Here is a 26,928-nt window from a genome sequence, read left to right as displayed (position 1 = left end):
GGAGGCGGAAGCGATGGAGCCGGCCAAGATGGCGTCGCCCAAGAGCGCTCCTAAGGACGCGCAGGTAACGGAGCGGGACCGCGGGGCCGGAGCGGGCCGGGCCGAGGTGACTGTGCGTGTGTCCCGCAGGTGATGGCGCAGATCCTGAAGGACATGGGCATCACGGAGTACGAGCCGCGCGTCATCAACCAGATGCTGGAGTTCGCCTACAGTGAGCGCGGGGCGGGGCGGCCGGGCCCGGCCGTGCGGGGCGGGATCCCGCTCTGAGGCCCCTTGTTCCCGCAGGGTACGTGACCACCATCCTGGAGGACGCCAAGATTTACTCCAGCCACGCCAAGAAATCCAGCGTGGACGCGGACGACGTGAGGCTGGCGATCCAGTGCCGCACCGATCAGTCCTTCACGTCCCCGCCGCCCCGCGATGTGAGTCACGGCCGGGGGAGTTGGGGAGGGGGGACGAGTAACGTTGTAACGTTGTAACGCCGTGCGTTCAGTTCCTGTTGGACATCGCCAGGCAGAAGAACCAGACGCCGCTGCCGCTGATCAAACCTTACTCCGGGCCCAGGCTGCCCCCCGACAGATACTGCCTGACTGCGCCCAACTACCGCCTCAAGTCCCTGCAGAAGAAGGTGAGGCAGCAGTGCTGCACCGAGAGCACGCTGTGTTTGCTGGGAGTGATGCTGGCGTGGGCTGTTAGTGCTGCTTAAGGGGGCGTGCGATGGCTGCAGCTCCTCTCCCATGGAGACAGACTGAGCTTAAGGTTAGATTGCAGGTATCGACAAGGGATGTGGCTTGGTGCTGGGTGAGAGTAGAAGTCAGTGGTGGTTGGATGGTTGCAGTTATTCTTCCCTATGGAATCCAACCCCGCCGACCTGCTGGCAGATCAGCTCTGTGCAGGTCTTTGTCCACACCACAGACAGTCTGAGAACTTCAGTACTGGAACACAGATTGTGGCCTAACAAAGTATTGCTCTTTGTGGCTGTGTAGGGAGAACCACTTCCTACCTGCATGTGAAGAGCTGGTCATTCTGAATGCCATGTTAATCGGACTATTCTCTCTTGCCAGGTCACCTCCTCTGCAGGCAGGATCACAGTCCCTCGCCTGAGCGTTGGAGCTGTGAGCAGCAGGCCCAGCACTCCCACCTTAGGTAAGCAGCAGCTCAGTGAGGGTTTCCCATGGTGATTTTGTGAAGGAGAAAGTCTTGAGAGCTGTTTTTAAAGCATGCTGAGGGCGCTGGTAATGCTGGCTGCCATGCAGGCTTAGTGGTTATATGACACCTGAACTGACAGCATCCGAAAAACAAGTAAGTTTCTTTTCAAAGGGCTGTTGTTACCTTTGGTAAGTCCGTGTAACTCCTGGTCAGTGCGTTCCTGTGTGTTCTGACTGAGCTGTTTCCAATGTAGGAACACCTTCAGCACAAACAGTGTCTGTTTCAACTAAAGTGGGCACTCCGGTGTCGCTCACTGGGCAGAGGTTCACTGTGCAGATCCCTTCTTCTCAAGCAGCGGTCAAGGCAGGTAAGAGGCAAACTACCAAGCACCGGCCCCTCCGTTCTGCACAGCATCTTGGTGTTCCTTTGAGCAGAGAAGTTGATTTATAGTAATAACACGGGAAGTTATTTCACTGTATTCAACCAGAGCACACAGAGCTGCACAGATTTCCTGTACCCTTTCACTGTCCCTTCTCCATTCCCTCACAGTTCTGCTCTCTCCCCTTTACTTGCCCTGAGAGCTTCAGAGTGGAAATGGGGTTTCAAGTGTGGGGGAAAAGCATTTTCCAACGTGTTCAGTTCCCAATTGCTTTTCTTTCTTTCATCTTCGCAGCCACACCAACTACGCCAACAGTTCAGAATGTGCTAATTAACCCCTCGTTAATTGGACCAAAGAACATTCTGATTACTACAAACATGGTATCCTCACAGAATGCAGCGAATGAATCGAACCCCTTGAAAAGGAAGCATGAGGATGATGATGATTATGATAACTTGTGAGGAAGCTGCCCCAACCCTCCTGTTCTTCAGTGATTCATATTGAGTATGAAAGGGTCTTCCCCCCCCCAAGTGTTCTTTGTAAGCTATTCCATAGGATGCCGGGACTCTGTTAGTATGCAGTTGGGTGTACAGTGAGAAAGAGATAGGTGACCTGTGGAAAAACCAAGGAGCAGTTCCCATTTTCATCTGATCTTTGGTGGCTTTTGGACTTTATGGCAACATCTCTGCTGTTACCTTATGTCAAACGGAGGAGAGTCCATTTCCCTGCTGGATGCTCACAATACTGTTCTGTGCCAAAACCCCCACAATACGTAGAAAATGGGGTGGTAGAGAATACAGCAGCTAATGAATTTTGTATGAAATAATAGAAAATAAAATCCTAGATGAGGAGGGAAAGCATCTTTGCTACTTCTCTCCTCCCCCCCCCCCCCCCCCCCCCTTTAATGTATATAATGCTTCTAGGTTGCACAGGTTGCATACATTATTGTCCATGTGCTGGCCTAGTGCTCTCTTCAACAGGAGAAATGCAGACAGGAAGAGGTAACAGCTCCCTGCTCCCCCCTTCCTTGTTCTGTGTATTTCCATAGAGCTGCACTGGAAGATGCTTCTGTTGTGTGTCAAGGTCCCAGGAATGCTGTAATAAGCAAACAGAACGAGATCAACTTGTTTCACTGCGAGTAGTTAAAGGCTGAAGGAACCAAGTGGTTTCAGCAATGCATGTGTGCACACCCACCCCTCAGAGGCACACACAGGCTTTATACAGCCACATAAGTGTGTTCTAATGCAACTTGTATGTTATCAGAATGTGTGTACAGGGCTGTATCTCACACAGGAGTTTCACCTGTGCTGTTCACACCTGAATTGATTCTTTTTCCCCTCCTGCAGTCACCTTCCATAGACCAGCAGCCATGGAGCTGCTGTACAGTCAGGCTCAGGCACCCTTTCATATAAGTATGGAGTAGTAATAAGTGGCACCATGCAGTGCTTAATTGCAGTGGTTATAATTACAGACTGTGTTACACTCCGTATCACACATAATTATATGACATATACAATAAATACAGAATCAATTCTAGATATGTGTGTGTGAAAGCCCTCTCACCTTCTCTATAAATGCATGAGTACCTTTATGTGCTCTCTGCTGTCTCAGGTACTATTTCTCATACCTTCAATAGAAAGCATAGTGGATGGGCTGGCCCTGGCACACACATCACAGCAGGTAGGACAGTATCCCTGCAGCCACAGGCAGTGAGGTCCCAGCTATTTCACCTGCACAGAGATTTCTTTCCTTTGTTCCAGCTTCATTCTGCAGCGATGAACCAGGCCTGACTCACCCTGCACCTCCTTGCATGGTGGATGGGAAGCTTTGTGGGGTGATGGAGAGCAAAGGGAGATGCTTGCTCCCACCGATACCAATTTCACACCAAACAAACCATCCTCTCACCCTTTGATGTTTGCAAAGGCATGTCTGAACAGCTCCTGTGCTAAGAATCATGCTCAGCTTGCACCAAGCCAGGAGCCACAGCTCAGACTGCACCCAGCCTGAGAAAATAAACCTTACAGCTCAGGGAAGGCATGGTGCAAACACACCCATCCACACAGACTACAGCTCCTACTGTTATTGTTACCAACAGGAACCTTCTCTCCCATTACTGGTGTTCTCAGATGCTCCCACCTCTCTCTGTGCTGTAGGAAAGGAAGGCAGCATTACTGACCTACAGCTGACCTACTAACAGCACAGAACCCGCCAGCTCCATTCTGGGACCATTTATAACAAGAGATGCTACAAGGAAGGGCAGTTTCAGTATCATCTTTATTAAGTCAACAACAAGAAAATCTTAATATTAAATCAACAATAAGAAATTAAAAGCCAGTACAACATTACATACAGCTAGCAAGTTTCTAATTTAACCCACCAAGAACACACCAGTGCCTTCAGCAGGTCCAGGAACACGAGCATTTCTCCTCTGCTCGCTGCTTTAAGACTACAGATAGAGCCTCCTCGCCATCAGTGACCATTTGATTTCGTGTGGCAGCTCAGAATGGTTCCTCTAATCGTATTAGAAGCCAATGCGTACACTTCCAGTGCATACACAGAATTCTTTCAAGATGATGGATTAATCTGTACCTAACATGTTCACAGCTCTGCACAAGGAAGGCAGTTGTAAATGAGCAACCTGGATAAACCACCTACACTCTCTCTGCAGTTTCTGAAGACCGAAGTTTCTCACCATGGTCCCAGTAGAACATTCGAGCCCCACGTGTCAAAATACCATACATAGAATTGGACAGTATCTGATCCTAGTAGGAATTAGTGTTTGACTCCCTTGCTGATGCCAGCAGCTGTCAGGCAGGACAGTCCATGGGCCAATTCTGCAGCAGGAGTTTCCAATCCTTTTATCATTAAAAAACAACAAAGACACCAGCAGCCATAGTGTAAACAAGTGGAGCACAACCTCTGTTCCAGTTGAGGCCCATCATTTAAACTCCTCTTTGATCGGGGTACAACCTGCGAAGAAGCTGGTATTGCTATTGAGCATTCTCTTCTTTCTCTTAAATGGAAACTGGTTCTTCTGGGACTCCTCATCCCTCTCCTGCTTCCCTGTAGAAGTGCTGAGCTTCATGGACACATCTTGGTCTGTGATATCATTCAGGACCTACCAGGAAAGCACAGAAGGCAATTTTGGAGTTGGTCACAGCACTGAGGAAGCTGACCTGCGTGTGCTGGACTTTGGGGGGCGGCACATTACGTTCCCTGATCAGCATCAGAAAGTGCTTAAGTTATTTCCCAGTGTCAAAACTCTGAAGAACAGAGTGTAGAGCGTACACATGGGTAAACAATCCAGTTTACCTGAGGCAAAGCCCCAGCTGGCCAGGCAGAGCACATACCAACTTAAGAACGGTTACATTGGGACACAAACAGGACTTGGTCCTCACTCCTCAGTTCCCAGTCTCTTAATGCTGGAGAGGACAGCATGGCAATGTGAGTCTGCATAGGAGAGCTCAGCATGGCTGAACTCTGCTTCCTTTCATAGGAAGCCTGAGTGGCAGCTTTAATACTTTAATACAGAAACTTAAGAATTCAGCAGACTTAAAACTGAAATACAAACTGGCTCGACCCATTCCGTTTCTTAGTACACACTGACTTCCCCACATCCAACCCCTTCCCCCCTTCTTCCCCATTTAGGTCCATCACTGAAACTAACAGGCATTTCATGCACACTACAGCGTTTTGGTGCTCTCTCATAGAGAAAATAGTAATCATAATAATAAACTTTATCCAGTACCGTCATATTCGGAGGGACATAGACGGGCTTAAAGAAGGTCTCTCCTGCAGTCACATCAGGGAGGTCTTCCAGTTTGAAGGAACCTTCCGAGTCTTTTGTTTGGTCCTCACACATGGCGGCACCCTGAGGGGCAGCGGTCTTGTGAACATCACTGCACAACCCAGCCCTCCCTCCTCTGGCTGAGGAAATACTCCAGGTCCCCAGAGCCAGCTTCCCTCCACTCCCGAAGTCATTCATATTACAGAATGCAGATACACACACACACACAGAAGGGTTCAGCTGCTGCGCAAGATACGAGTCTTGTTTACTGGGAGTGAGATTAAAGAAAAAAAAAGACAAATAGTTTGTTCTCAGATTTGTGGCTTACAGCACAGGGTGGATTTAAGTGGCTTTGGATATTGCCCAGCTTTCTGTACACTGAGGTGTGAGAATCTCTGTTCTTCAGTGGAAGACTCTGAATTCCACCATGGATGAAACCACACATTACAGTAACATTTACAAAGGCCTCAGAAAGGTTCTGTAGGCTGCTACAGAAACTGCTCACCTATCCAGCCAACCTTGCTTTAACACACTGATTAGTTCCGGGCACAGGCAGCACTCACCTGAGGGCCAGGCTCTCTGTTTCTGCAATTGGTTGAGTCACAGTTGCAGCCCGCAGTGCAGCTCACCTTCTGCTTCCTGCAGCCACACTGCCTGTTCCCACATTGGCCCTTGCAGAAGCACTGAGAGAAGAGTTTTGTTGGACAAAAGGCTTCAGTATTTTATAGGCTGTATCTTGATTGCTACAGCTATCAACACCTGGAGCAATCTGAAGGACAGTAACCCCAAACTACCACAAACCTTTCATTATTTCATTGCTAGCCTCATCTTGGGAAAAATAATGTCCTCTTTTGGTCCTCAGTGTGGAAAATAAGAATCTTTGGTTCTTCAGTACTTGACTTGAAGTAACCCCAAAGGAATCCAGTTCCAGTTGAACAAGCTAACACACAGACACTAAGAGGCAAATCACTACCACTGCACCTGGGGCTCTTTACATGGTAGTGTCACAGTTCATCTATTTCATGGCATATCTGAGGAACATTCCCTTGCTAGCCTGGCTGCACGAAGCAATAGTAGGCTGCACAGCTCAGATGCTCCGCAGTGCAGACACTACAATGTCACTGCTTTGCTGTACGCATACTAGGGATGCTTATCTACCAGGGATGTGATTCTCTTGTAGAGAGCCAAGTGACCTTACCCCTGTCACACTCTTCTTTGCTTTTCTGACTGCTTTCACTGGAGCCCACTCTTCATCCTCCTCCTCTCCAGATTCTCCTGACTCAGAAAACCCCTCTTTCACTTCCATTTCTGGGGTTGGTTCACGTGGTTTTGCCACTGCTTGCCGACGAGTCTTTTGCTGCACACAGAAATCACATGGGTTGAAGTCTCAGAACACACACAAGTGGTTTTACACTTTAGTCCCACTACCACATCCACTGACAGCCCGGCAGGGCTACAGGGTTAGAGACCAATGATCACAGTGGTGAGGATTAAAAGCTCAATCAAACAGTCAGCTTCAACTGCTACAAAGTCTGTAAAAATATAGCTGAGAAATCAGAGAAGTTAACTGATTTATGTCAGTTTTGGCAAAAAAGCTTTGTATCATTTACTCCTCTCAGCACTAAGATTTGGACCTTTTGCAGGACCATGGTTAAATTTGCTACAACAGATGCCTCGCTCCATGGTTCAAAGACTGAAAGTGCAACAGAGAAAACAGCTGGATTACTAAGCAGCGTACAGTTGGAGCTTCTGTCCACTGGCAACTTGGACAAGCAGCAGTTTCTGTTAAGAAGGACTGAAGTCAGCTTTGTGAACTATGTTAACCCAGCTGCCAAGATGCTCTTACATCACTTATGTCTGTACAGATCTCTACCTGTTCAAGAATATCAATTTTCTGGGTAAGTTCTTGGTTCTTCTCCCTCATTTTCTCCAACTCTTCGTCCTGTTTGCAAGACAAAATGAAATCAACAGACTTACACACAGGGCTAAAACAGACGAATAGGAGTCTGGGAAAAGTTTTTGTGTTTCAGACTTGCAATGTCAGAGGGGTTTCTCAGACACTCTACAACAGGATATCAGCTCTGCATTCTAGGCCAGGTAACATTATCAACACAACAGAAAGAAGTCAATTCTCTTAAAGTGACCACTGAGGATCTAAAGCTTCCTCAGTTTCCAAGGCTTACTGGCAAACAAGGTGCACCTAAGACTAGCTTTTCTTCAATGCATCACCAAATAAGCCCTTCTGCAGGAAGCAAGAAGACAAGGTGCAGCTTGTACCATGCATGTATGATCAGGTTAAGGCTGTTCTACTTTAGATATCACAGTGGAGCTGTGCTGAGCAAACAATTTGTAATAGCACGTTGACTATCCTAACAAAAAGTGTTCTGAGCTCAGATGCCCTGCATGAGCTGGTCAGACGCTACTGACCTTAGAGAAATGCTGCTATTCAAGCTCTAGTAAGTTTGGTCATTCCTCTTATGTCTCCTCTTCCATTAAAATTAGAGTAACAGCATTAACCTTAGCTAGAAATGCAAATACCCTCAACATGTTAATTGCACTAAGGCTAATATTCCAGTTAGCAGGTGACCCTTGGGAGAAAAAAACAAAACAAAAAAACATATAAAGAAGACTACCTTAAACTTGAGCTCATCTTCCAGTCTTTTCTCTGATGCTTCTTTCTCCTGAACTTGACTGAGCAGACACAGAATCTATAAGCAAATACAAAAGACAAACAAGCATGAATTCCTAAAGCTAAGGCTGAGCTGCCAGGTGTCAAAGGCCTGGACAGAAAGATGCTCGCTGCTATTTCCAGTATTGCTCTGTCCTGATCTGCTTTATATCTTACCATGCACTCAAGTGCAATATCCTCACTTAGAGCACTGAAAAGTTACTTTATTGAATAACTTGCAAGAGACAGAAGATCTGAGTTTTTGTTACCTGTCTTGAAAGAGCCTACTAAGAAATTTTGATCATCTAGCAATAGATCAGCTTCAGCATGCCCAAATGCCTTGATCTAGAAGTAGATCTGGGAACCACTATGTTTATAGGGGCTCTCAAGACTTCTACTTCATGCTTTACCTCCTGCTTCTGTTGCTCCTGCAGCAGAATTTGTTTTTCTAATTCAGCCTCAACTTCTATTCCATGGCTTCGCTCTTCAAGCAGCAACTTATTCATGTCTGAAATACAGGCATCAGACAGCTGGTTGCTGCTCTCCAGTTTGCTTGCATGGACTTTGGAGGAAACCAGCTGAAAGACAAACGTAAGATGGTTGCGTGGTCCCACATTTCATAGTGTACTTGGGACAGAAGTAATGCAGTCTGAATGTGAAGCATTTCTGCTTAACAGCCAACCACTCTATGAAGCAAAATAGCCCCGTGAGCAACAAGGGGAATAGATGAAACATCCTGAGCTAGCAACTGAAAACCAGTATGGAAATGGAGAGCAGGTAAAAGGAAATATTATTATTAGCCAGTTCTAATCCTGTCCTGCTCAGTATTTAGGGAGAGAAGGAACCTCAAAAACAAATGCTCTCTCACATAACTACCTTCATTCTCTTCCTTCAGTCCCCCAAAACTGCATTTTGTTGAATGAGTTGTTTTTTCCCTGATTTAGTGTTAGCCCAATTCTTACTATCTTGTACTTCCAGTCTTGTTTAAGGTTCTACCATCCCAGCATTCTCTGTACTGCTTCCAGCCTGGTCTCAGATAACACTGCCCTTCACTCCATTCAGATTACTATCTATTCACATCCTTTCAATCCTGGCAAAGTAGACTTCACCACTAAAAAATAAGGGCTCTAAAATAAAAAGACTCTTGTTTACCTCCCCAAGGAGATACTTCACAGCGCGTCTAGCTTCTGGAACCGTCCCAATATTGTCGCAACATTGTTTCACACGATCACCATTGTCTGCATCTAAGAGCTTCTGCTGCAGGTCTGCTATTTGGGCACTCCTTTGGAAGAGCACAAGTATGCGAGGTCACAATGCAGGTGAGAACACAGCTTAAAAAACTTAACAAAACTTTAGACAAATTAGATGAAGTTCATACTTTGACTACACAGAAATGCAGACTACAGCTGCTACAAACTACACCAGGGATTCTCTCCTCCCAACTCATCCACTTAAAAGAAGTTTGCCACAGTCAAAAATGCTTGCAAACAGTGAGAAACAAAATCTCAGTGGCTGAGCAATATCCTCAAATACCTGCATTTTAAAAGAAAATTAAAGCAACAAAGATCTAGCTACTTTTTGTTTGATAGCTTCAAGCACTGACAGTGAAGATATTTAATTGCTTTTTTGTTTCACAGAACAGTTCCAGAGGTAAAGTAGAAAAAAAGTAACCTTAGGCTGTGGAAATCAGCTTTATAATACCACCTTACCTGAGGTCCATCTCAGTTTCTAGCCTTTCTATCTGCATTGATAAAGAAAAGTCCATCCCTGTTCCCCTCAAATCTCTGACGCTGTAGGTTCGCCTCTAGAGAATTGCAGCCAGACAGAAGAGAGCAACAGCTTTAGTAATGCATGCAAGGTTGAGCTTTCATTTATAGGCACTTCAGCAGAAAGTAGAGATACTATTGCAAAAGCCTCCAAGAATTTCTTGGAAGCTTAAATGCCATTATTCTTTTGCAACAGCAAAATCTTTGATAAGGGCTGTGACCAGCTCCTAAGCTCCAGATGCACTGCATTACATAGCAGGTTAAGTACATGTTTCCCAACACATAAGAGGACACTTAAGGTCACGCTGGACCAGGATCTGGGCAACCTGATCTATCTGTAAATGCCCCTGTGCATGGCAGGAGAGTTGGACTAGATAACTTCTAATGGTCCCTTCCCACTCAAGAGAGTCTATGGCATTAAGAACTTCTCTTCTAGAAAGGGAATCATCTCTAACCACCTTCTGAGGGAAATGTTCACACAGGAGTAAGCTATGGCTCTTGCTAATCAGCCATTAGTGTGGCACAGGCAATGTGGCATTTCCTTTTCTTACCCGGATCTTTGTGGGTAGGTTTTCCTCAGAGACTTGCATCTCTTTAAGCTGAAGGAGATCCTCTGCCAACATCTTCCTGTCCTCCAGCAGGCCTGCAAGGTGCTCGCGAGCCTCTTCAGTACTAACCAATACCTCTATTTCATTTGCCAGCCAGCTCTGGAGGAAAAACAGTACAGTGGTTGACATCAGTCTCAGCTTCAGGACCGGTTTCTTATCCAAAATGCTTTCACAGCTAAACCTCTGGATTAAGTTACCTCCTGAACAGTGAAGCAAGAAGCAGAGTCTCTGCTGGAATTTAGAAGAAAGGGGGGCCAGAGGGAGATAGTTAAATGTAGTGTGTAGGTGGGAAAAGGAATGATCTAGTTAGTTAGAGTAACAAGGAATGGAGACAGTGAGTCCGGAAGAGCAGGAAGGATGCAGATAAGGAGTGAGATCTCCCTGAGACACCTGGCGAGGAGGGGATTAGAAGTTTAAATATCAGGAGTTGCATCTCCCTGATAAGATGGGCGATAACAAGAGGGGGGTCTGCATGCTAAAGAACTATTGAATATGTATCAGAATTCTGAGAACTCATTGACTATGTATTAGATGTACCTACATCTATGCCACGATTTTACAAGTCGGGGTGCAAGTTTGGTTGAAGCTATCCCCCTTGCACCCAGCACTGCGCAACGCTGGAATAAACATACCTGCTTTATAACCAGTCTCTGGATTATAGAGTTTGATTCCACAAGTCATTTTGACACCCCAGATGGGACCCTCTCTGTTTGGCTGCAGGACCGGCTGAGAGGGGGGACACCTTTGGCGTGCCCCAAGATTTCTCAGGACTCCCTTCCCTCATCCAATCACTGTGGGAGCAGACAAGGACCCTCTATCGGCGGATAAGGTATGTTTAATGGGTACAGGGGAATCCGTAAGTCATGTGGAGACGTCCTATGCAGGAGATGTGAGCTGTTAAGCTCTCCCATTTGGTAAAGGGCCCGGGCGGTTGGTTGTGTAATCACGATCAGAGGCCGTTTAAATTGTGGGTTCAAGTCCCACTGAAGCAGTCTCTGAGCCATTTCAATTGTGGGTTTAAGTCCCACTGAAGCGGTCTGAGCTGTTCTAATTGTGGGTTTGGGTCCCACTAAGGCAGCTGTGGGTTCGAGTCCCACCAGGATTACTGTGCGTGCACAAGGAGAGCTATTTTTGCTCCCCTTAAGGGGTTGGTTGGTGACAAAAGTATAGTGGATACTCTGTCAATGTTAACCTGGGTTTTCCTAGCTGTACTAGCAGGAATTGTTGTGTATTTGGCCATTATTAACATCTCTTATTAGCGCTCGTTACTGTAAGTGTTGAACCAACAACTTTGATATTTTCTGAGAAATGTTGTACCTTAAACTGTGTAAAGACCGGTCTTGTGCAGCCTGTGTGAGTGTGTTTGTGAGTGAGATGCAGCTCAGGTGCGGGGCGAGTGTGGAGTCCTGACCCGCAGTTCTGTCCTTCTGCGAGGGAAACGGCTGGGACGGAGGAAGTGAAAGGCCTCTATGTTCTATATGTTACGATGTTGTTTTATTTGTTACGATGTTGTTGTATTTGTTACGATGTTTTTGTATTTGTTACGATGTTTTTGTATTTGTTACGATGTTTTTGTATTTGTTACGATGATTTTTGTCTTATTAATTGTTGTTAGTATTGTGGCAATTGTAACGCACATAATAGTGAAGTGAATATGGAGTCGGGTGGTGGAAAAGGCCCACAAAAAGGCAGACCACAATTATTACCGAGACCCTGTTGCTTTTGCTGTAGAGAATACCATGGTTTAAGTGATGATCCAGATTAGATCTGGATAATGATTAATTAAATGATCCAGATTAGAGAAATAATAGGGTTGTGTTACCTCCACTTTAATGTGTTAACTTTACGAAATTTGTTTTGAACCACTGTTCCCTCTCCTTGTGTGTATACGAATCAGTAGAAAACAGAGTAATGGGAACATAAGGGAAAGAGATACCTAAGAAAACTCCCTTAGGATTTATATTAGCATATCGGTGGAATATTGCTGGTAAACCGGGAGGGACTCTAAGCAAGAACACCCTCCTCAAATACTGTGATCATTGGTGGTTAGTGTATAAAAGTTGGAGGATGGGGAAAAATGATCCCCAAATCAGGAAAAAGGACATGGAAAATATGTTTAAATACTGTGTACAGATATGGCCTAGAGGGTCACTACAGGGAAAATCAATATTTTGGCAGAATATGCTGCCTGCTGGATACAAGAAATAAACCTGTTACCAGTAAAAAGAAAAAGGCCCGGACCAGGAAGGAGAGGAATTAGAAAAAGGAACTAATTAATGGGACCCTCCTGAGAATTCCCCCACATATAATCTCAATATAGCACAAAGGGAGACAGGCACTGACCCAGTAAGAGAAAAAGGTAAAGCACATAGGGTCATTTCACAGGAAGGGGGGCATGCTGGGCTCAGGAGAGAATTAAAACGATGTAATAGGGAGCACTTCCTGAGTTAGCAGAACTAGGTCTGCTGTTATTCCTTGGGATGTACAACCTGTTGCTACATACCTTCATTCGGGCATCAGCACCTTCCGTTCCCCGGTTCTGACCCTCCTTCCGTTTCTCTGCAACCTCCCGTTGCTTCTGCAGAGCATCCTTCAGGCGTTTGTTAGCAGCTGCAGCCTGCAGAAGGATTAACACAGAAGCAGAACACAGGTTACATCATTTAACATCTAACAGCTGAAAACATAAAGGTATTCACAGCATGAGCCAGGCACAGCGAGACAATGAGAAAGCAGGATAATAAAACTGACACAGCTTCAGATCTGAGCACAGATTGTAGAGTCCCTGACACGTTTTCATTTGCTACAAGTCTTGCTTCAAAGACAACTTGCTTCTAGGTCTGGAGGTTGAAGAAAACAACCAAAAAAAAAAATGGTTTCATGATTTATTTCTTCTTTTCAGGCATTGTGAAGGAATTCTGAACTGCAGCAATCCAGTGCATCCATCAAAGCTCACTGCGCACTTTCTAGCTTGGGGGTCTGCAACAAATTCTCCACAGCAACCTGATGCTCAGCAGGGGATAAATTATCCTTTAAAGGACTGGATTTAATCAGAATGCCTTGGGCTACAGGACAGAAGCACAGCATTGGTCTGCCCCTCTTCCTCCCTATTTACAAACCACCAAACTGCTTTTTGGACGTTTCTGCACATCCCATCACAACATCCTTGCAGACATTTAGGAACCAGCCAGCAGTTTCTAGCAGATAATGGCTCCTTACCTCTTCTGCTTTGCGCCGAAGAACTCTGGCCTGCTTCTCAAAGTCTCTCTCAAGCTTCAGTAGCTCGTATTGCCTTTTGCGATCCTGCAAACAAATACACCCAAGGTGCAGGAAGTAAAGTGTCATCTTAATAGCCATTGACTATTCCACACTTCTTGAAAGAGAACATATGCATCGCAGAACAACATACTTAAGTGCTTCATGACAGTGATTTCACTGATTATTACACGCTTAAGTCACGCCTTGTTGTTGAGAACAGCTGGCTGCCAGGCTTAGAATAGAAGGGCTTTCCACCAAAAAGGTTCAGAAGCCTGAAGGCTGCAAGAGACTGCAAATCACAAGCTGAAAATGTAGCATCCCTAAGCACTGGGGGAAAACTTTTTGTATTAAGATCTCCTGTGAGACTGGAAATCAAGTGGTACACATGTTTGCTCTTTATTACACTTAAATAGTACAAGCCAGATGGATTTAACTGACTCACTCTTTACCTGTAGACTGAATATTCCCTTGAAAGGTTGAATACTCCTGTTTTGTGGCCAAACTTTATGACTTTAAATACTTAAGAATATAAGTATCTTTATCTTTTGCTTTAGAGTTGAATGATGATGAGCCTGTTGATAGCTTCAAGGTCTCCAGACATAAGCAAGAGGCTCCTTTTACAACTGCTAAAAGGCGGCAACCACACAAACTGTCTTGTTATCTTCAAAGTATTCCCCAGAAGTTTGTCCAGATGCTTGTACATTAAGCAAAGCCTTACAGCAAAGGCATTCATTATTTGTTTCACTCCAAAGAGGTGCAGTTTGGAAGCTTGTTCTTTGCTCACCCGTTGTATCAGTTGGGTCACTTCCTTGTCCTTCTTTTGTTTCCACTGTCTGAATTTCTCAGCATCCTCTTTCATCTGGCGCATCAGCTGTACCCTTTGGTTTTTCATTTCCTAGAAAATACAGAGGGCTGGAAGGATTGGCCAATAATTAACTCTGGGTAGTTTCAACCTACATTTCCATGCTGTGGGTTGGTAGACACGGGTACCAGGAGTGGTGGTGGGCAGAAAGCATTATAATATGCTGCTCTCTTGGAGAACATGACTAAGGATGCTTTCAAAGTGCTAAAGCCCAGGAATTCATTTTCAAGCCATAAAGGGAAATAATAATAATAACAATCACATGCATGATGTGACATGGAAATCAAAGTGAAGTAACTTGACTAAGGCAGCAAAGTGTCAGAATCGGCAGAAGACACTTCTGGTTTCTTCTATTCCTCTAACTCACAGTAGTCATCTCCCTATTGCATTGCACCACCAATGGAAGTCACCTAGCCAAAAGAACTCTGCCAAAAGACTGGCATTTTCTGTTTTATTAGACTGAGAACACCACCAGCTTCTATCTGGAAGCCACTTTATCTAAACTGCGGCAAGGCTGAGAACTGCTAGTGTTGGTTACCCTGATCTCCTGGTTCAGTTTGGAGACTGTGTGTTCTGAGGATTCTTTCAACTTCAGGAGCTTTGCTTGTTCATTCAGCTTTTTCTTTAGCTCATTAATTTGCCCTTCCAACTCCTGAAGTCTTTTCCGACGCCGTTCACTCAGCCTGTAAAGAAGCCACACTTCAAAAACAGACTTCTGGTTTCCTCTGTTATTCTTAAACAAATGTTCTCCAAAATATTCTGGCAAACTGACTTTTTCCCCCCCGGAGCCTCAGAACATACCCTGCCAATGACATCTGCAGTGTTTCCAAGCACTCATTAGCATGTTGCACTACCACAGATTAGAGGTACGGTACTCTTAATCAAAAGAAGAGCTGTGTCTTATAGCTAAAGAGGCTCAGCATGAGGCTAAGATGATGAATTTTCTCAGATGCATTAACACAGATTTCAGTGCTATAAGCCATGCAGCTTGTGTAGTCACACTTACTTGGCTTGGTTGGCATCCTTCTTTGCCAAGCTCTGGATGAGCTCCTCCTTTTCTTTTTGCAAATTGCTGACTTCTGATTCCAGGTCCTTGATGTTTGTCTACAAAGACAGAAGCAGAAGCCTTCCAGAAACAACCTGAAAACCCCCCTTCCTAGAGACGAAGCTTTAAGACAGAACACCCTGGGGAACCATGTTTCTTCCCAACAGACTATAGGACATTCCCTAAAACCAGTACATCTGAAACTGTAGTCAGTGCACAAAGCCATTTTAACATCAACCAGAAGTTAAAAAATGAAGAGTTTCAGAGAGATCCCATCACAGCTTGTAATGAGGAAAGCCAGATCAGCAAGCTGCACTGATGTTTAATAATAAGTACTGCATGTTGGCTTAGAATAGACAAGTAAATGTTGAAGAAAAAGAAAAAAAACAAACCAGAATCCTATTTCACATTAAACAGACAGTGGCTAATTTATTTCTGGGAAAAGATCATCTTCTGCTGGACTGCTTGTAGATAATCAGACAAGATTTCTCCCCATTCTTTGCTGACCTATAGCCAACATCCTTCCGCGCCCAAGAGGGCAATGGCTAAAACTTAAGGAAAGAGACTCAACAAAAACATGCTCATGAAAGGGTAGATCTTCAATGTACAGTCAATACACTAATAATGAAAACAAAACTTATACACCCTTAAAGAAGCTATTTATGGAAGAATTTACCTGGAACTGGGACTGAATGGGCTCCAACTGACTCTCATCCTGCGAGATTTTTTTTGCAAGTGCTTCTTTCATAGCCAGGGCTTTATTCAGTTCAACCAGTTCTTTAGACATCTGTACTTGACGGAGGGCATGCTGCGTGCTAAAGTCACCGGAGGATCTCTTGGTAACCTGGTTTGCTTCTGTTTCCTGAAGAAGACACAGCAATGAGTTGGAATGGCCAACCTAAAGCTCTTTGACAACTCAATTAATTTCTGCAGAACAAATTCATTTTTGCGTTAAGAAAAACAGGTATTCATTAACGAGAACAGGTTACTGAACTTGAATTGAGTACATATGGATGTAAAAATGCAGCACGCACACAAAAGTGACACATTATCCACAATTACTTGAATGAGTAAACCAGCAAAAAGACAAATTAGGGAGGAGCAATAGAACAAGAATATGCCCCAGTTAAGACTAAGGACTCCCCTCACTTACACCAGTAGCACCCTGTTCTGGGCTTGCCATCTCTGCAGCAGCTTCCTCTGTGGCAGCACTTTCAGTCTATATAAAAAAAAAGGGAGACAGGAAAAAAAAAAAAAAAAAGGTATGATGTTAGAAAATTAAGATGAAGTTAATAGCAGCCTCTTGGTCTATAATAACAAAGTCAGTTACCCTCCTCTGCTCAAAAAGCTATTTCTGGGAAGATGTCATTGACTTCCTTCTTTTGTACAGTGAGCAGCCTCCTCCTCCTGAGGAGGCATTCTGCCCAGGTTCCCCAGACACTGCAGCCAGATCCTCACAAGAGCAAGGAATGTGGGGCAGGAGGGGAAATATCTAGTAAGGTAGTACAGAGAAGTTCTCAATTAGACAAAGATCTGGCAACCTCTATAAAACAACTCCAGGTTTCTGCAATTGGGGTTGCTCATTAAGCTACCAAATTTCTAATTCAGCTTTCAGTTTTTGGATTGGAAATCCACCCTGCTCTCCCCAGTCATCAGATTCTTTAATGGAGGCTCTGATCTCCCTCTACCCCCCTCCCATTCTGCCAGTACATGCAGACACTTGAGCACAAACGGCCCTTCTGCTGCATTAAAAGCACAGCACAGCAGCTTGTTTGGAAGTGGACATCTAGAGTCATTTAATAGTTTTAATAACTGGGCTCCTTAAGGGAGGTTTCTGCTGAGTAGAATCCACTGCACAGCAGGTTGACCAGCTGGGAACTGGGTTTTGTTAGTGAAGTTGCCTGGCATACAAACTTCTCTCCTTAATTTGGTCTTACCAGGAATTGAGTCAACAATTGCAGCAGATTATAGAGCACCTCCAAGTTTTCTTTCACTTCCTCATCTTCCACAGTCTCCACCATCTTCTGGAGGTCAAGCTTGAGCCTGCAAAGCAGACACAGGGATAGATCCACAAAAGTCTTACTTGGCAGGTTTATATCACACATACCAGTAAGTAACACGTTTCCCCATAGAACATGCAAATGAGATCTGGATCAACAAATCAATGGCATACTGTTTATCCCAACAAGGATACTTCCTCAGCACACGTAGGGTGTGGTAACAGACTTACGCAGCATGCCGCTGAAGTTGCTCTAGTCTGACACTCATCTTCTCACTTTCTTGCTCTTTCTAAGAGAAACCAGAATTACACTGAATTATAGGAAGCGCAATGTAAAAATAAGAAGCCAGAAGACAGACAACATATTTGTAGCAAAAGACATACACTGCCAGTCTGTGTCAAATCAAGACACTGAAATTTCTTCCAGTTACTTTGATTACCTTGTTTAGATCCGAAATCTATTTTGTCAGGTGTATACACTGCAATGAATTAACACAGAGGAAGGAAAAGCAGGAGAGAATGGGAGTTTAAAAGCATCTTTAAAGCATTAAAGCAGAGTTTCAAGAGTTCAGTTCTCTTCTTTTCCTGTAGTCTCCAGATCTTCAGGCCTTGGCAGACTCCAGAAGACTTTTGGTTCTGACTACCCAATAGCTAAAGATTGGAGATAAACGTGTGAAACTCTGAAGAGACTGCTAACATGTCATTAGTACAGGAGTTATTATTGATCAGCCTTCAGCTAAAGGGAAAAATCACACAAACAAAGGCTCATCCCACGAAATGGAGCCTTACCAGAATGAGCTTTTCCAGCATCTGTGCTGTCTGACCAACAGCTTCACTCAGCCCTCTGCTCAGCTTTTCAACCTCTTCCGTTAGAGACTGGTTCTTCTCCAACAGAGACTGCAAGTTCTCCGAAGGTGCCACGCTAAGGAAACATCAAGGAACCATTTTGCTCGTGAGTATGACTTCAGCAGAGGTTTTGTAATAGCACTGAAACTGCCTCCAAGCTTCTGAAATAACTTGCAGCAAATACAGGTTATAGCAGGTGGATAGAAAGACTGGAGGAAGACTAATCTGAATTCAAAGACTCTGAGGAATACAGGGTACTGAAAGCAGACATTCACAAGAAAAGAAAACACCCTTTTTAACATAGTAATGTAAACTGCATTAACTTGGGTTTTAAAATTCACTCAGGAGAAAACACCCACAACAGTCCAAGCTCCTCCTTTCGCTTTTGTGCTTTTACCAGCAGTAGAGATGGAGGTTCCTAATTTTAAGTGGTGAACAGGGGAGGAAGAAAGGAAGTACAGATGGACTTCAGAAAGGCATACAAAAGTACAGTGTGTGGTTTCTCTTTCTTTACCACACACTGATTCTGGCCATTGTTTACACTGAAATTTTATCTACAAATCTTACTTGATAGACTCTGGGAGAGTCCCTCCATGGGTCTGCAGCAGTAACACCTTCAGCTGTTGTACCTAGAAACATAAACAAATAGTGCTTGCAGGTCTCTCTTACTAGAAGGCTGAATATGTCCTGTCTCTTTGCCTGCTATTTACTGAGCCGATTACTAAAAGGATAGATCTGTTCTTGCTACATGAAGAAAGCAACCAGTACCTGCTGCTTTAGTTGAAGCACCTCTGCCGCCTGGGGATCAACGTTGACAATTGGTTTGTTTTTTATTTTTCTTGCCCTGTCAGCATAGCGTAGAGTGTTCAGAGTTTCTTCTAAGTTGGAATCTGCTGGGCTTACACAGGCTATCATTAGAGTGTGGCTGTTACCACCCAGAGAATCTGAGAAGGAAAACAGGAAATTATCAACGCTCTTAGAGAAAGCAAAAATAATTAGTGAATTCTTTCTTTTCGGTATTTTGTTATTTAAATTGCAGCTGTAGATCTAGTCTTTGTCATTATCTGCCCCTTACCTTGCAGTAATCTTGTTAACTTTGAGTCTCTGTAGGGGACATAACCACCCTTCCTATTTTCTTCACCAAGAGCACTAATAACATTCCCCAGGCAAAGGAGACCTCTGTTAATGTTGATACCTGTGCACAAACAGGTGATGGTGAGTGAAGCAACAGTAGCTACAAAGTACTCAGTTCCTGACTTTCCTACAAAGCATAAAGAGGTTTACTTCAAGAAGTGCATGCATTAAAAATATTCAAGAGTTATTTTGCTTTCCCTGACAAAGACTCAATTTATGAACTCTAATTTTAGAAGCCGAGTTATGCTCTCCTCCTACAGACCTTCTTTCAGCCGGTCTCCTTTAGCCTTGGTCTTCTTTTGCCTCTCAGATCCAGCCAGATCAACGAGGTGTAGTTTGGAGCTAAAACTGCTGTTCCTATGGCAGAAACAGACTGTCTTACTTGCTGAAGTAAACAAAGTTGGGAAAGAAGCGGTCCAGCAGCTACCACACTTGAGCTACAGGCCTCAGAAATATACCTGTTATCAGAGGCAGTTTAAATAAAAGAATAGCTCAGCTGAGCTACCAAGAGAATAGACTTTCACTAAGTATGGCTCCTGGCAGCTGTGGGACGACTTACTTATCATTTTTCTTTTTCTGGTCAATGGAAATGGTGAAGATCGCATGGGAACGTGAGGACTGGGAGTTCATTGCTGTGGCGGCCACAGTCCTGGAATTGTTCCCTTGTTCTAAGCAGGACACGGTATCTTGTGCACAGGTGACCCTTTTTTCTGTTAACCCTATTATCTGTATCCAGAAATAAAAAAAAAAAAAAAAAAAAGTATGATTTATCTTCTGCTTCCTCTTCACCTCTAACTTTCTACATCACAAAAGCTATCTTCAGTGTACGTGTGCATTCACAAGCACGTCAGCCTCACTTCAAGACAGAGGTTTGGTACAGAACCGCCGGAGAAAGTGATAGGGAAAATGGTAAAGTTCTCAGCCAATATGCTACTCATGTATTCCCTGTATAGCACTGAACCATGACCCATGTAGGGGTGTTAGACTATTGTGAAGTTATAAAACAGCAGAGGTAGACAATAATAGTGCTGACATTGCTATTTAGTAGTTAATAAGATAAAATGTATAGTTCAATCATAAGACAGATGGAGTGGACTGGTCTAGCTCGGATGGCTCGGATGAAAGAAGATAATGAATTTTTGGACAAGTTCAAAAGAAGAGCAACACATGAAGCATGAAGCCTGGGCCTAGGATGAAACACAGCGTTTTGGGAAAGAAAGACTGAACATATATTGATTAATCACAAGAATGAATAACATAAGTGATGTAATGTTTACCTAAACATATAAATATAGGACCTCTGTAAAGCTTGATGGTCTAGGAGTGACCCAAGCTCTGTATGCATGTTGCACTGAGCTTGTTAATAAAATCAGCCCTGGAGAACCCACGAGTTCGAGTCTCAACCTGGTTCCTTTCTGCAACAGAAAGTCTGCACCACTGATGTCTCATTACCTCTCACTCATCACATTTCTATATGCAAGTTTAACCCTACTGGTGTTACATTTTAAGTAAACATAAGGACCATCAACAGTTTGATTTTGAGAGGAAGGAGAAGCTGCAGTGATTTTGTATGCACTAATACAAAGTAGGGCTCAAACAGGTTGACTGTGGTTACACTGAAATATGTCCCCAAACACAGCCCCCAAACTGATTCTGACAGCCCAGCAGACCTTTATGCTTTGATTATCCTCTCGTATATTGATTTGAGGAGACCGTTCTCTCGATGAGCACAGGAGATCAAGAATTTCCTCATTGTAGATCTGAAAGCATCAGAACAGCAGTTGAAAATCAGCAGCTTTTAGAGAAAACAATGTGCACAAAGAAAGGTGTACAACTAGATTGAAATCAGGGCTAAACGCACGTGAGGGTGCACTCATCTTGCTTTTAGAGTACTCAGATAAGATCTCATGTAGTCAGATGTAGACCTGGACATACTAAAAACCCACTTTATATGCAGTTCGTACATTTCCAATAGTTTGAAAACCAAAACCACATTTACCTCCAAATAAGAGACTTTGAGGACGAATTCCCAGTCCTGCCTCTGCTCTTTCTCCATAAACAGCTGCGTGATTACACGAGGGATAACCCCCATGTTGGGATCGTGCTCCTGGCTGGCAGTATAAGTACCTCCCATAGAGTATGTTTTTCCAGACCCTGTCTGCCCATAGGCCAGGACAGTAGCATTGTATCCTGAGGGAACAAAGAATGCCCACATCAGGTGGTGAAGAAGAAACTAGAAGAAACTTTGACAAGAAAAGCAGCACTCCAGGAAATGCAACGTTGATTTATACAACGTGTATGCACAGATCACATTTAGCAACATTAAAAAATGGATTGAATGAAAAGAAAATAATAAGTACATCAGTACTTTAAAGACAAACAAACAGACAACTTGTTCTGCTGCTTCACTAGAGCCAGTGGGAGCTCTCTATCGTTCTAACTGCACTTCAGCGACAGCAACAATTAAGGATGTCTATGAACTAATGAATTCAAAGGACAAATGGGGATTGCTCTGAACAAAAAGAGACCTATGTTAAGTGTTAGGGGGGAATTCTCAGAGGCTGGTGAGAGCCAACTCTGCTCTCACCGTGGCCATAGATGGGTTCTGTACAGCCTGAACTGGGAGGCAACCAGTCTGCAGTGCAGAGCTTGGGGCTGGGTGAGCTTTAAGGGCCCCTCCTCACCCAGCCCTTCTGCGATTCGACCGTTCTATTCAATCAGGCAGAGTTCGGCCCTTCCGAACCGAAGCAAACAGCAGCGAACGGGGACTGAAGGCACCTCCCAGCCCCCCCCCCCATGTCAGCCCTACCTTTGAAGATGCCTTGTAAGAGCGGAGCGACGGCGGTGTTGAAGACCTCCTCCTGCTCAACCGCCGGGTCGAACACGTAGTCGAAAGTGAAGGCCTTGTCGCTCCCCACGATCACCTGCGGCTCCCCGGGCACGAAGCTCAGGCACATCTTGCAGCCCTCTCTCGTCTCCTTCGGCACCAGCGGGCGGCAGCGCAACGCCACCTTCACCGGAATCCCTTTCTCCTCTTCTTGCGCCATTTCGGGCCAACACAGAGCGGGACGAAAAACGCAGAAGAAGCTTGTGAGGCTCTCGGTGCAGCAGGCAAGGAGCGGCCCTAGAAGGCACGGAGCGGCCCTAGAAAGCGAGGAGAGGCCGGGAGCTGCCCGCAGCCCCGCACCGCGCTCAGAGCCGCCTCCCCTTGCAGTGCAGATGGCGGCTCCCCAACAGCCCGCTTTCAAACCTTGGCCGCGCTCGCTTCGCCAATCACGGAGCTCAACGTCATCACTGCGCGCCGCGCCGCGCGAGGGGAGGGGCCGAGGGAGGCCGGAAGGGCGCGGCGGGGCCGGTCGGCGGCATGGAGGGCCGGCTGCCGTACGATGACTTCCCGGTGGTGTTCCTGCCGCCCTACGAGAGCCCGCCCGCCTGGGTGCCGCCTCACGAGGTGAGGGAAGGCTCCGAGGGGGGGTTCCGGCGCGGTGGGGCTCGGTTGGGGGGCAGCGCCTCAGGCCCGCCGCTTTGTTTTGCAGAGGGTTTATCACCCCGACTACAACAACGAGCTCACCCAGTTCCTGCCCCGCACCGTCGTCCTTAAGAAGCCGCCCGGGGCTCAAGTGAGTGCTGCGGGACCACGCTGCGGCCCGGCCCGCGGCACTGTGCGCCTCCTTGTTCTCTTTGTATCGTGTTGAATTCACCTTGTCTTCCCCTAAATTGGTAAAGCTGTAAGGGCGTGATAAGCTGTGACTGAGTGCAAGAGAGTGACTCACCCTTCAAGAGCACGTAGAGGGTAACCCTGGGTGGTCAGTAGTGTGCTGGGCCCTGGGGGAGGTGAGTGGGATTACTACCCTGCTGTGTGTGGAGGGGGGAGGAAGCTGTAGGGTATGGTGATATCGTGTGAGAGGAGCACAAGGGAACAGCCCAGGGATGGGATTGCTGTCAAAGTGATGTTTCACTGCTGATCTGGTTTGTTTCATAGCTGGGCTTCAACATCCGGGGAGGAAAGGCCTCGCAGCTGGGGATCTTCATCTCTAAGGTGTGTTTGTGCTCTCCTTCCTCCTTTGTGTTCTGTCTGTTCCTTTGGGTGTTGCTGAGCCAGCAGGGTGTGTTTGGAGCCCGTCATCTGCCCTTATATGAATCTCCAGACTCAGAGGTGTAATCTGCCTCTTTCCAAGTAGCACACAGGCAATGCTGCACCCTTTGCTTACCCTTCCCTTGCCTATGGGGAACCCTACAGTCCCTCTTCTCCAAATGATCCCCACCCCATGTGAACACATTATGCAAGCACTCAGACCTGTGATACTGACCATAGAGTGTCAGCACTGTTGCATCTGCTCTGCCCTTTGCAGGTGATCCCTGACTCAGATGCACACAGAGCTGGGCTGCAGGAAGGAGATCAGGTGCTGTCTGTAAATGATGTGGATTTCCAGGACATCGAGCACAGCAAGGTGAGTACTCATGCTCCCCAGCATGTGCTCTCCTCCCAGGCAGGAAGAGGGGAAGTGCTGCATACACCTTCTCCTTCACCAGCTCAGCTGGGGGCACTGTGTAACTGATGCACCGCTGTTTCCCATCCTCCAAAACAGTTTGGGCATTGATCAACTCTTTCTACTTTCAGGCTGTGGAGATCCTGAAAACGGCCCGTGAAATCACCATGCGTGTGCGTTACTTCCCTTACAGTAAGTGCCTGCTAGCTCCAAATCTGGTCACCTAGCACCATTTCTCCTGGGTTAACAGTCTGCTCTGCATCCCTGCTGATCCACCTGGGCTTAGCAGTGATGAGTCTGAAAGCGTAGGTGTTGTCACACAAGTAGTCTTCAGCTGAGAAAACACTGGGCTTTGATTTGGGGATCAGAAAAGTTATCAAGTCAAAACAGCAGGGATTAACTTCAACTGATCAAGTATAGAAACTTGTAGAGCAGGACTTAAAAAAAAACAGTGCTAAAAGCCAAGCTGGTTCCTCATGGAACCTCATAAGAACCTGCTTATCCTTGAATAACACAGGAACTAGTTTTGTTGCTAGTGGACCTATTCTGATGGTAGATAGACACTGCCTGTGTTTTCAGTCCATCTCTATAAGTATATTTAAGTATTGCCAAGAGGGAAAAACTTTTTAGCTATTGATTTCTGAACCCATAATGTCCAGAAGTACTCAAAGGAAGAAAGGAGGAGCAAGGAAAAGTCAAATGAAGCCAAACAAGGATTCTTCATAAAATTGGAAACTGGCCCTTAAATTTTAAGTGTAGAAAAATAAGCAGCAAGGGAAGAGAGAACTTTAAAAACGAGCACTGAAATAACTTGAAACAACCAGCTGGGGTGCGCTGTTTTAAAACCAGCTGCTGTCTATGAAGGCAGCAGACACTGTTATCTATTAATGAAGTATAAGCAGAATTTGTTTTTCTTGTAATATTTTGGCTAGTTCCTTACCATCTGCAACTGCTCTTCTGTCACTTCAGCCTTGTGTTCTTTTTCTTGTACAGATTACCAGCGACAGAAAGAAAGAACTGTTCACTAAATGGCAGCTGTCTGCTGTGTCCTGTCTGGAGGAACTGTCCTGCAAGAAACTCTCCACTACCTTTCCTCAACATCTGAGATGACATATTAAGTTTCAGTTGTCACTGGAGGCACAACTGCGCAGGTATCAGCTCTGCTTCCTGCCTGAAGGAACACCATAGTCTGTTTAGCTGGAAGATGGATGGGGCCTCGGTCTGTTCTCCTGGAACTGGATGATGAAACAAGTTGGTGTCGCTGGCATGGAAGTGGGTACCAGGGGGCAGCTTGTCCTGCCAGAACTATGCTTCTATTCTAGTAGGATATAACTTAAAAGGAGTGCACTGCTGGTTCTGGATCCAGCCCATGTTGTTAGGATGTAATGCCAGGAGTGCCCGAGAACACTTTAGCAGAGCATGGCCTTCTCTAAGAGATCAATCTTTTCACTTCTCTGGTGATATGAAGTCTTTTCCTTCTCCACTATTCTACCTCTGCTTTACACTACTGGGTTTGCTTGGTACTCAAATAGGAGCAAAATCCAGTCAAACTCAATGCACAACTCTAGCTGCACTAGTCTGTCAAGGCATGTGCGTCCCTTGTTGCTGCTTACCCACCCCCAAGATACAGGACCAAGATGCTCAGAGCATGTTTTTAAACTGCAGTAACACATAGTCGGGTTCCCTCACGTGTAGTGCTTGCACTGTTAAAAGTTTCACTTGCTGAACTTGCTTCCTTCACTTGGCACAGCCCCATCCCTTTCAGGTGCTCCCTGCCCCTTTGAGGTAAACTCCCTTTTCCTCTGCCTTGGGTATCTTCTCTCCTGCTGGGACAGTTCACCCTCCTGCTGCTGAAATGGTGATATGGTAGCTGTTCTACTGAGAAGGGGGACAGAGCCCTGCTGTGCCTTGTGCTGGGAGGGCACGGATGAAAACACTACAGTTTATCAGCAAAGCTGGGCACAAACGTAGGATAGTATCATACTTTAAATGGTATTAGGACAGCCCTTGCTCTGGCTTTCTACACGGTGTTTTCCACTTACTGTAATAACTGAAATAATAAAACTAGTACAGCAACCTGACTTCATCTTATTCTCACTCAGGAGGTCTCTGAAGGGTTTGTTGCCACCTTCAGCGCTGCCCCGAGGAAATGCATGGCTCCAATTACCTTTACAGCCTGCAGGAAAAATGCAAGGAACCCATACCAGGTGCAGCCCTATTATAAGGGTGTTTTTCCTCTGACTGTGATGGAAGTCAGCCTGTGATTAGTTTGGAGTGGCACTTCAGTGCTGACAGAAAGAAAGGTTGCAATAGAAGGACTTGTCTCAAGGGAGGTGACACAGACAGCTAGGAGCAGCAGCTCTAATGCACTTCAGCTCTGCCTGCTGGATTTGCCTTAGCTGAAGTAGAATTAAAAATGCTAGGAAAGACTTCCAGACAAGTCACTTTTTTCTACCAGGGAAATAAGCATCCGGGCCTAACCACTTTAACACCCTGAGAGGTAAAGTCAGAGGTCTTCTATGGAGATGCAGAGCACGTATGCTTCCAGTCTCACACCAGCCTTACAAATAACACTCCATGCTGCTGTCTTCCCCTGGTGTTGTGTGTCTTGCCATTCCCTGTTTCCAAAGCCACCCCTGTGCTCTGCTTGGTAGAAAGCACAGCAAACAACTGCACCCATCAGGCTTCTGGCACAACCACACTGCCCAGGAGCAAAGAGGGCTTTGACCTCACTACACAGGACTGCAAATACAACTCCCACCTTTTCATCCTACTTCACAGCCTCACAGAAGCTCCAGAAAAATCAGCCCTGCCCGGGGCAGCTTCCTCTGCTAATACTCTGAATTGCTCAGGTGCTTCTGCAGCCCCCACAACTGGCTGTGGGCTAAACAAGGAAGCAGTGGATTCTTTTCAAGGACCATTCATGGGTTAAGCACCCTT

At 45.5% G+C, this 26,928-nt stretch overlaps 3 protein-coding genes and 1 long non-coding RNA gene across 11 annotated transcripts; 3 read left to right on the top strand and 1 right to left on the bottom strand.

The window, feature by feature from the left end:
• TAF9B (TATA-box binding protein associated factor 9b) lies at positions 1-15,167 on the top strand. Of its 7 annotated transcripts, none has more exons than XR_014945078.1 (9): positions 1-64; positions 130-211; positions 286-422; positions 494-628; positions 1,065-1,146; positions 1,403-1,516; positions 6,959-7,213; positions 11,078-11,186; positions 13,257-15,167. XR_014945078.1 is itself a non-coding variant. In XM_085544429.1 (7 exons), the coding sequence occupies exons 1-7, from the start codon at positions 14-16 to the stop codon at positions 7,042-7,044; spliced, it is 687 nt and encodes a 228-aa protein (XP_085400555.1). In that variant the 5' UTR covers positions 1-13; the 3' UTR covers positions 7,045-9,122. The 7 variants fall into 7 exon arrangements, 2 of the variants coding, with proteins under 2 accessions (XP_085400555.1, XP_015715556.1); XR_014945080.1 differs by lacking the exon at positions 11,078-11,186 and adding an exon at positions 9,145-9,302; XR_014945081.1 differs by lacking the exon at positions 11,078-11,186 and having other exon boundaries at positions 13,257-13,579.
• LOC146760927 (uncharacterized) lies at positions 3,080-3,871 on the top strand. Its single transcript, XR_014945091.1, has 2 exons — positions 3,080-3,208; positions 3,289-3,871. It is a non-coding gene; the product is annotated as an uncharacterized LOC146760927 (long non-coding RNA).
• Positions 3,784-22,715, bottom strand: KIF4A (kinesin family member 4A). 2 transcript variants are annotated; one of them, XM_015860065.3, is made up of 28 exons: positions 22,308-22,715; positions 21,498-21,688; positions 21,169-21,258; positions 20,058-20,224; positions 19,761-19,855; positions 19,440-19,559; positions 19,133-19,308; positions 18,932-18,993; positions 18,308-18,440; positions 17,750-17,808; positions 17,457-17,562; positions 16,673-16,738; positions 16,196-16,381; positions 15,481-15,578; positions 15,013-15,157; positions 14,397-14,507; positions 13,574-13,657; positions 12,861-12,974; positions 10,301-10,456; positions 9,693-9,787; positions 9,136-9,265; positions 8,394-8,561; positions 7,949-8,023; positions 7,189-7,257; positions 6,514-6,672; positions 5,879-5,998; positions 5,277-5,399; positions 3,784-4,646 (listed from the first exon to the last, which is right to left on the bottom strand). In XM_015860065.3, the coding sequence occupies exons 1-28, from the start codon at positions 22,543-22,545 to the stop codon at positions 4,467-4,469; spliced, it is 3,516 nt and encodes a 1,171-aa protein (XP_015715551.2). In that variant the 5' UTR covers positions 22,546-22,715; the 3' UTR covers positions 3,784-4,466. The 2 variants fall into 2 exon arrangements, with proteins under 2 accessions (XP_015715551.2, XP_085400554.1); XM_085544428.1 differs by lacking the exon at positions 19,440-19,559.
• A 121-nt stretch (positions 22,716-22,836) lies between these two features.
• On the top strand, positions 22,837-26,069 carry PDZD11 (PDZ domain containing 11). Its single transcript, XM_015860074.3, has 6 exons — positions 22,837-22,949; positions 23,035-23,118; positions 23,481-23,537; positions 23,851-23,949; positions 24,120-24,180; positions 24,982-26,069. Exons 1-6 carry the CDS (start codon positions 22,863-22,865, stop codon positions 25,014-25,016), a joined length of 423 nt encoding a protein of 140 aa, XP_015715560.1. The 5' UTR covers positions 22,837-22,862; the 3' UTR covers positions 25,017-26,069.
• The last annotated feature ends 859 nt before the right edge of the window (positions 26,070-26,928 follow it).

The sequence above is a fragment of the Coturnix japonica genome, chromosome 4, assembly GCF_054131305.1.
Source record: "Coturnix japonica strain WE chromosome 4, WE-NBRP24, whole genome shotgun sequence".
NCBI classification, from domain to species: Eukaryota; Metazoa; Chordata; class Aves; order Galliformes; family Phasianidae; genus Coturnix; species Coturnix japonica.
Note: the sequence above shows the minus strand (reverse complement) of the source record. Positions and strands in the feature narration are given on the sequence as shown.

Bases quoted from the DNA above. Each gene is read 5' to 3' on its own strand.
- PDZD11 (XM_015860074.3), top strand. From the start codon at position 22,863: ATGGAGGGCCGGCTGCCGTACGATGACTTCCCGGTGGTGTTCCTGCCG. The intron at 23,119-23,480 runs GTGAGTGCTGCG...TTTGTTTCATAG, and splicing joins AGAAGCCGCCCGGGGCTCAA to CTGGGCTTCAACATCCGGGG. The intron at 23,950-24,119 runs GTGAGTACTCAT...TTCTACTTTCAG, and splicing joins AGGACATCGAGCACAGCAAG to GCTGTGGAGATCCTGAAAAC.
- TAF9B (XM_015860070.2), top strand. From the start codon at position 14: ATGGAGCCGGCCAAGATGGCGTCGCCCAAGAGCGCTCCTAAGGACGCG. The intron at 212-285 runs GTGAGCGCGGGG...TTGTTCCCGCAG, and splicing joins GATGCTGGAGTTCGCCTACA to GGTACGTGACCACCATCCTG. The intron at 423-493 runs GTGAGTCACGGC...CCGTGCGTTCAG, and splicing joins CGTCCCCGCCGCCCCGCGAT to TTCCTGTTGGACATCGCCAG.
- KIF4A (XM_015860065.3), bottom strand. From the start codon at position 22,545: ATGGCGCAAGAAGAGGAGAAAGGGATTCCGGTGAAGGTGGCGTTGCGC. The intron at 19,856-20,057 runs GTAAGTCGTCCC...TTTCTGCCATAG, and splicing joins CAGAAAAAGAAAAATGATAA to GAACAGCAGTTTTAGCTCCA. The intron at 19,560-19,760 runs GTCTGTAGGAGG...GTTTGTGCACAG, and splicing joins AGGAGACCGGCTGAAAGAAG to GTATCAACATTAACAGAGGT.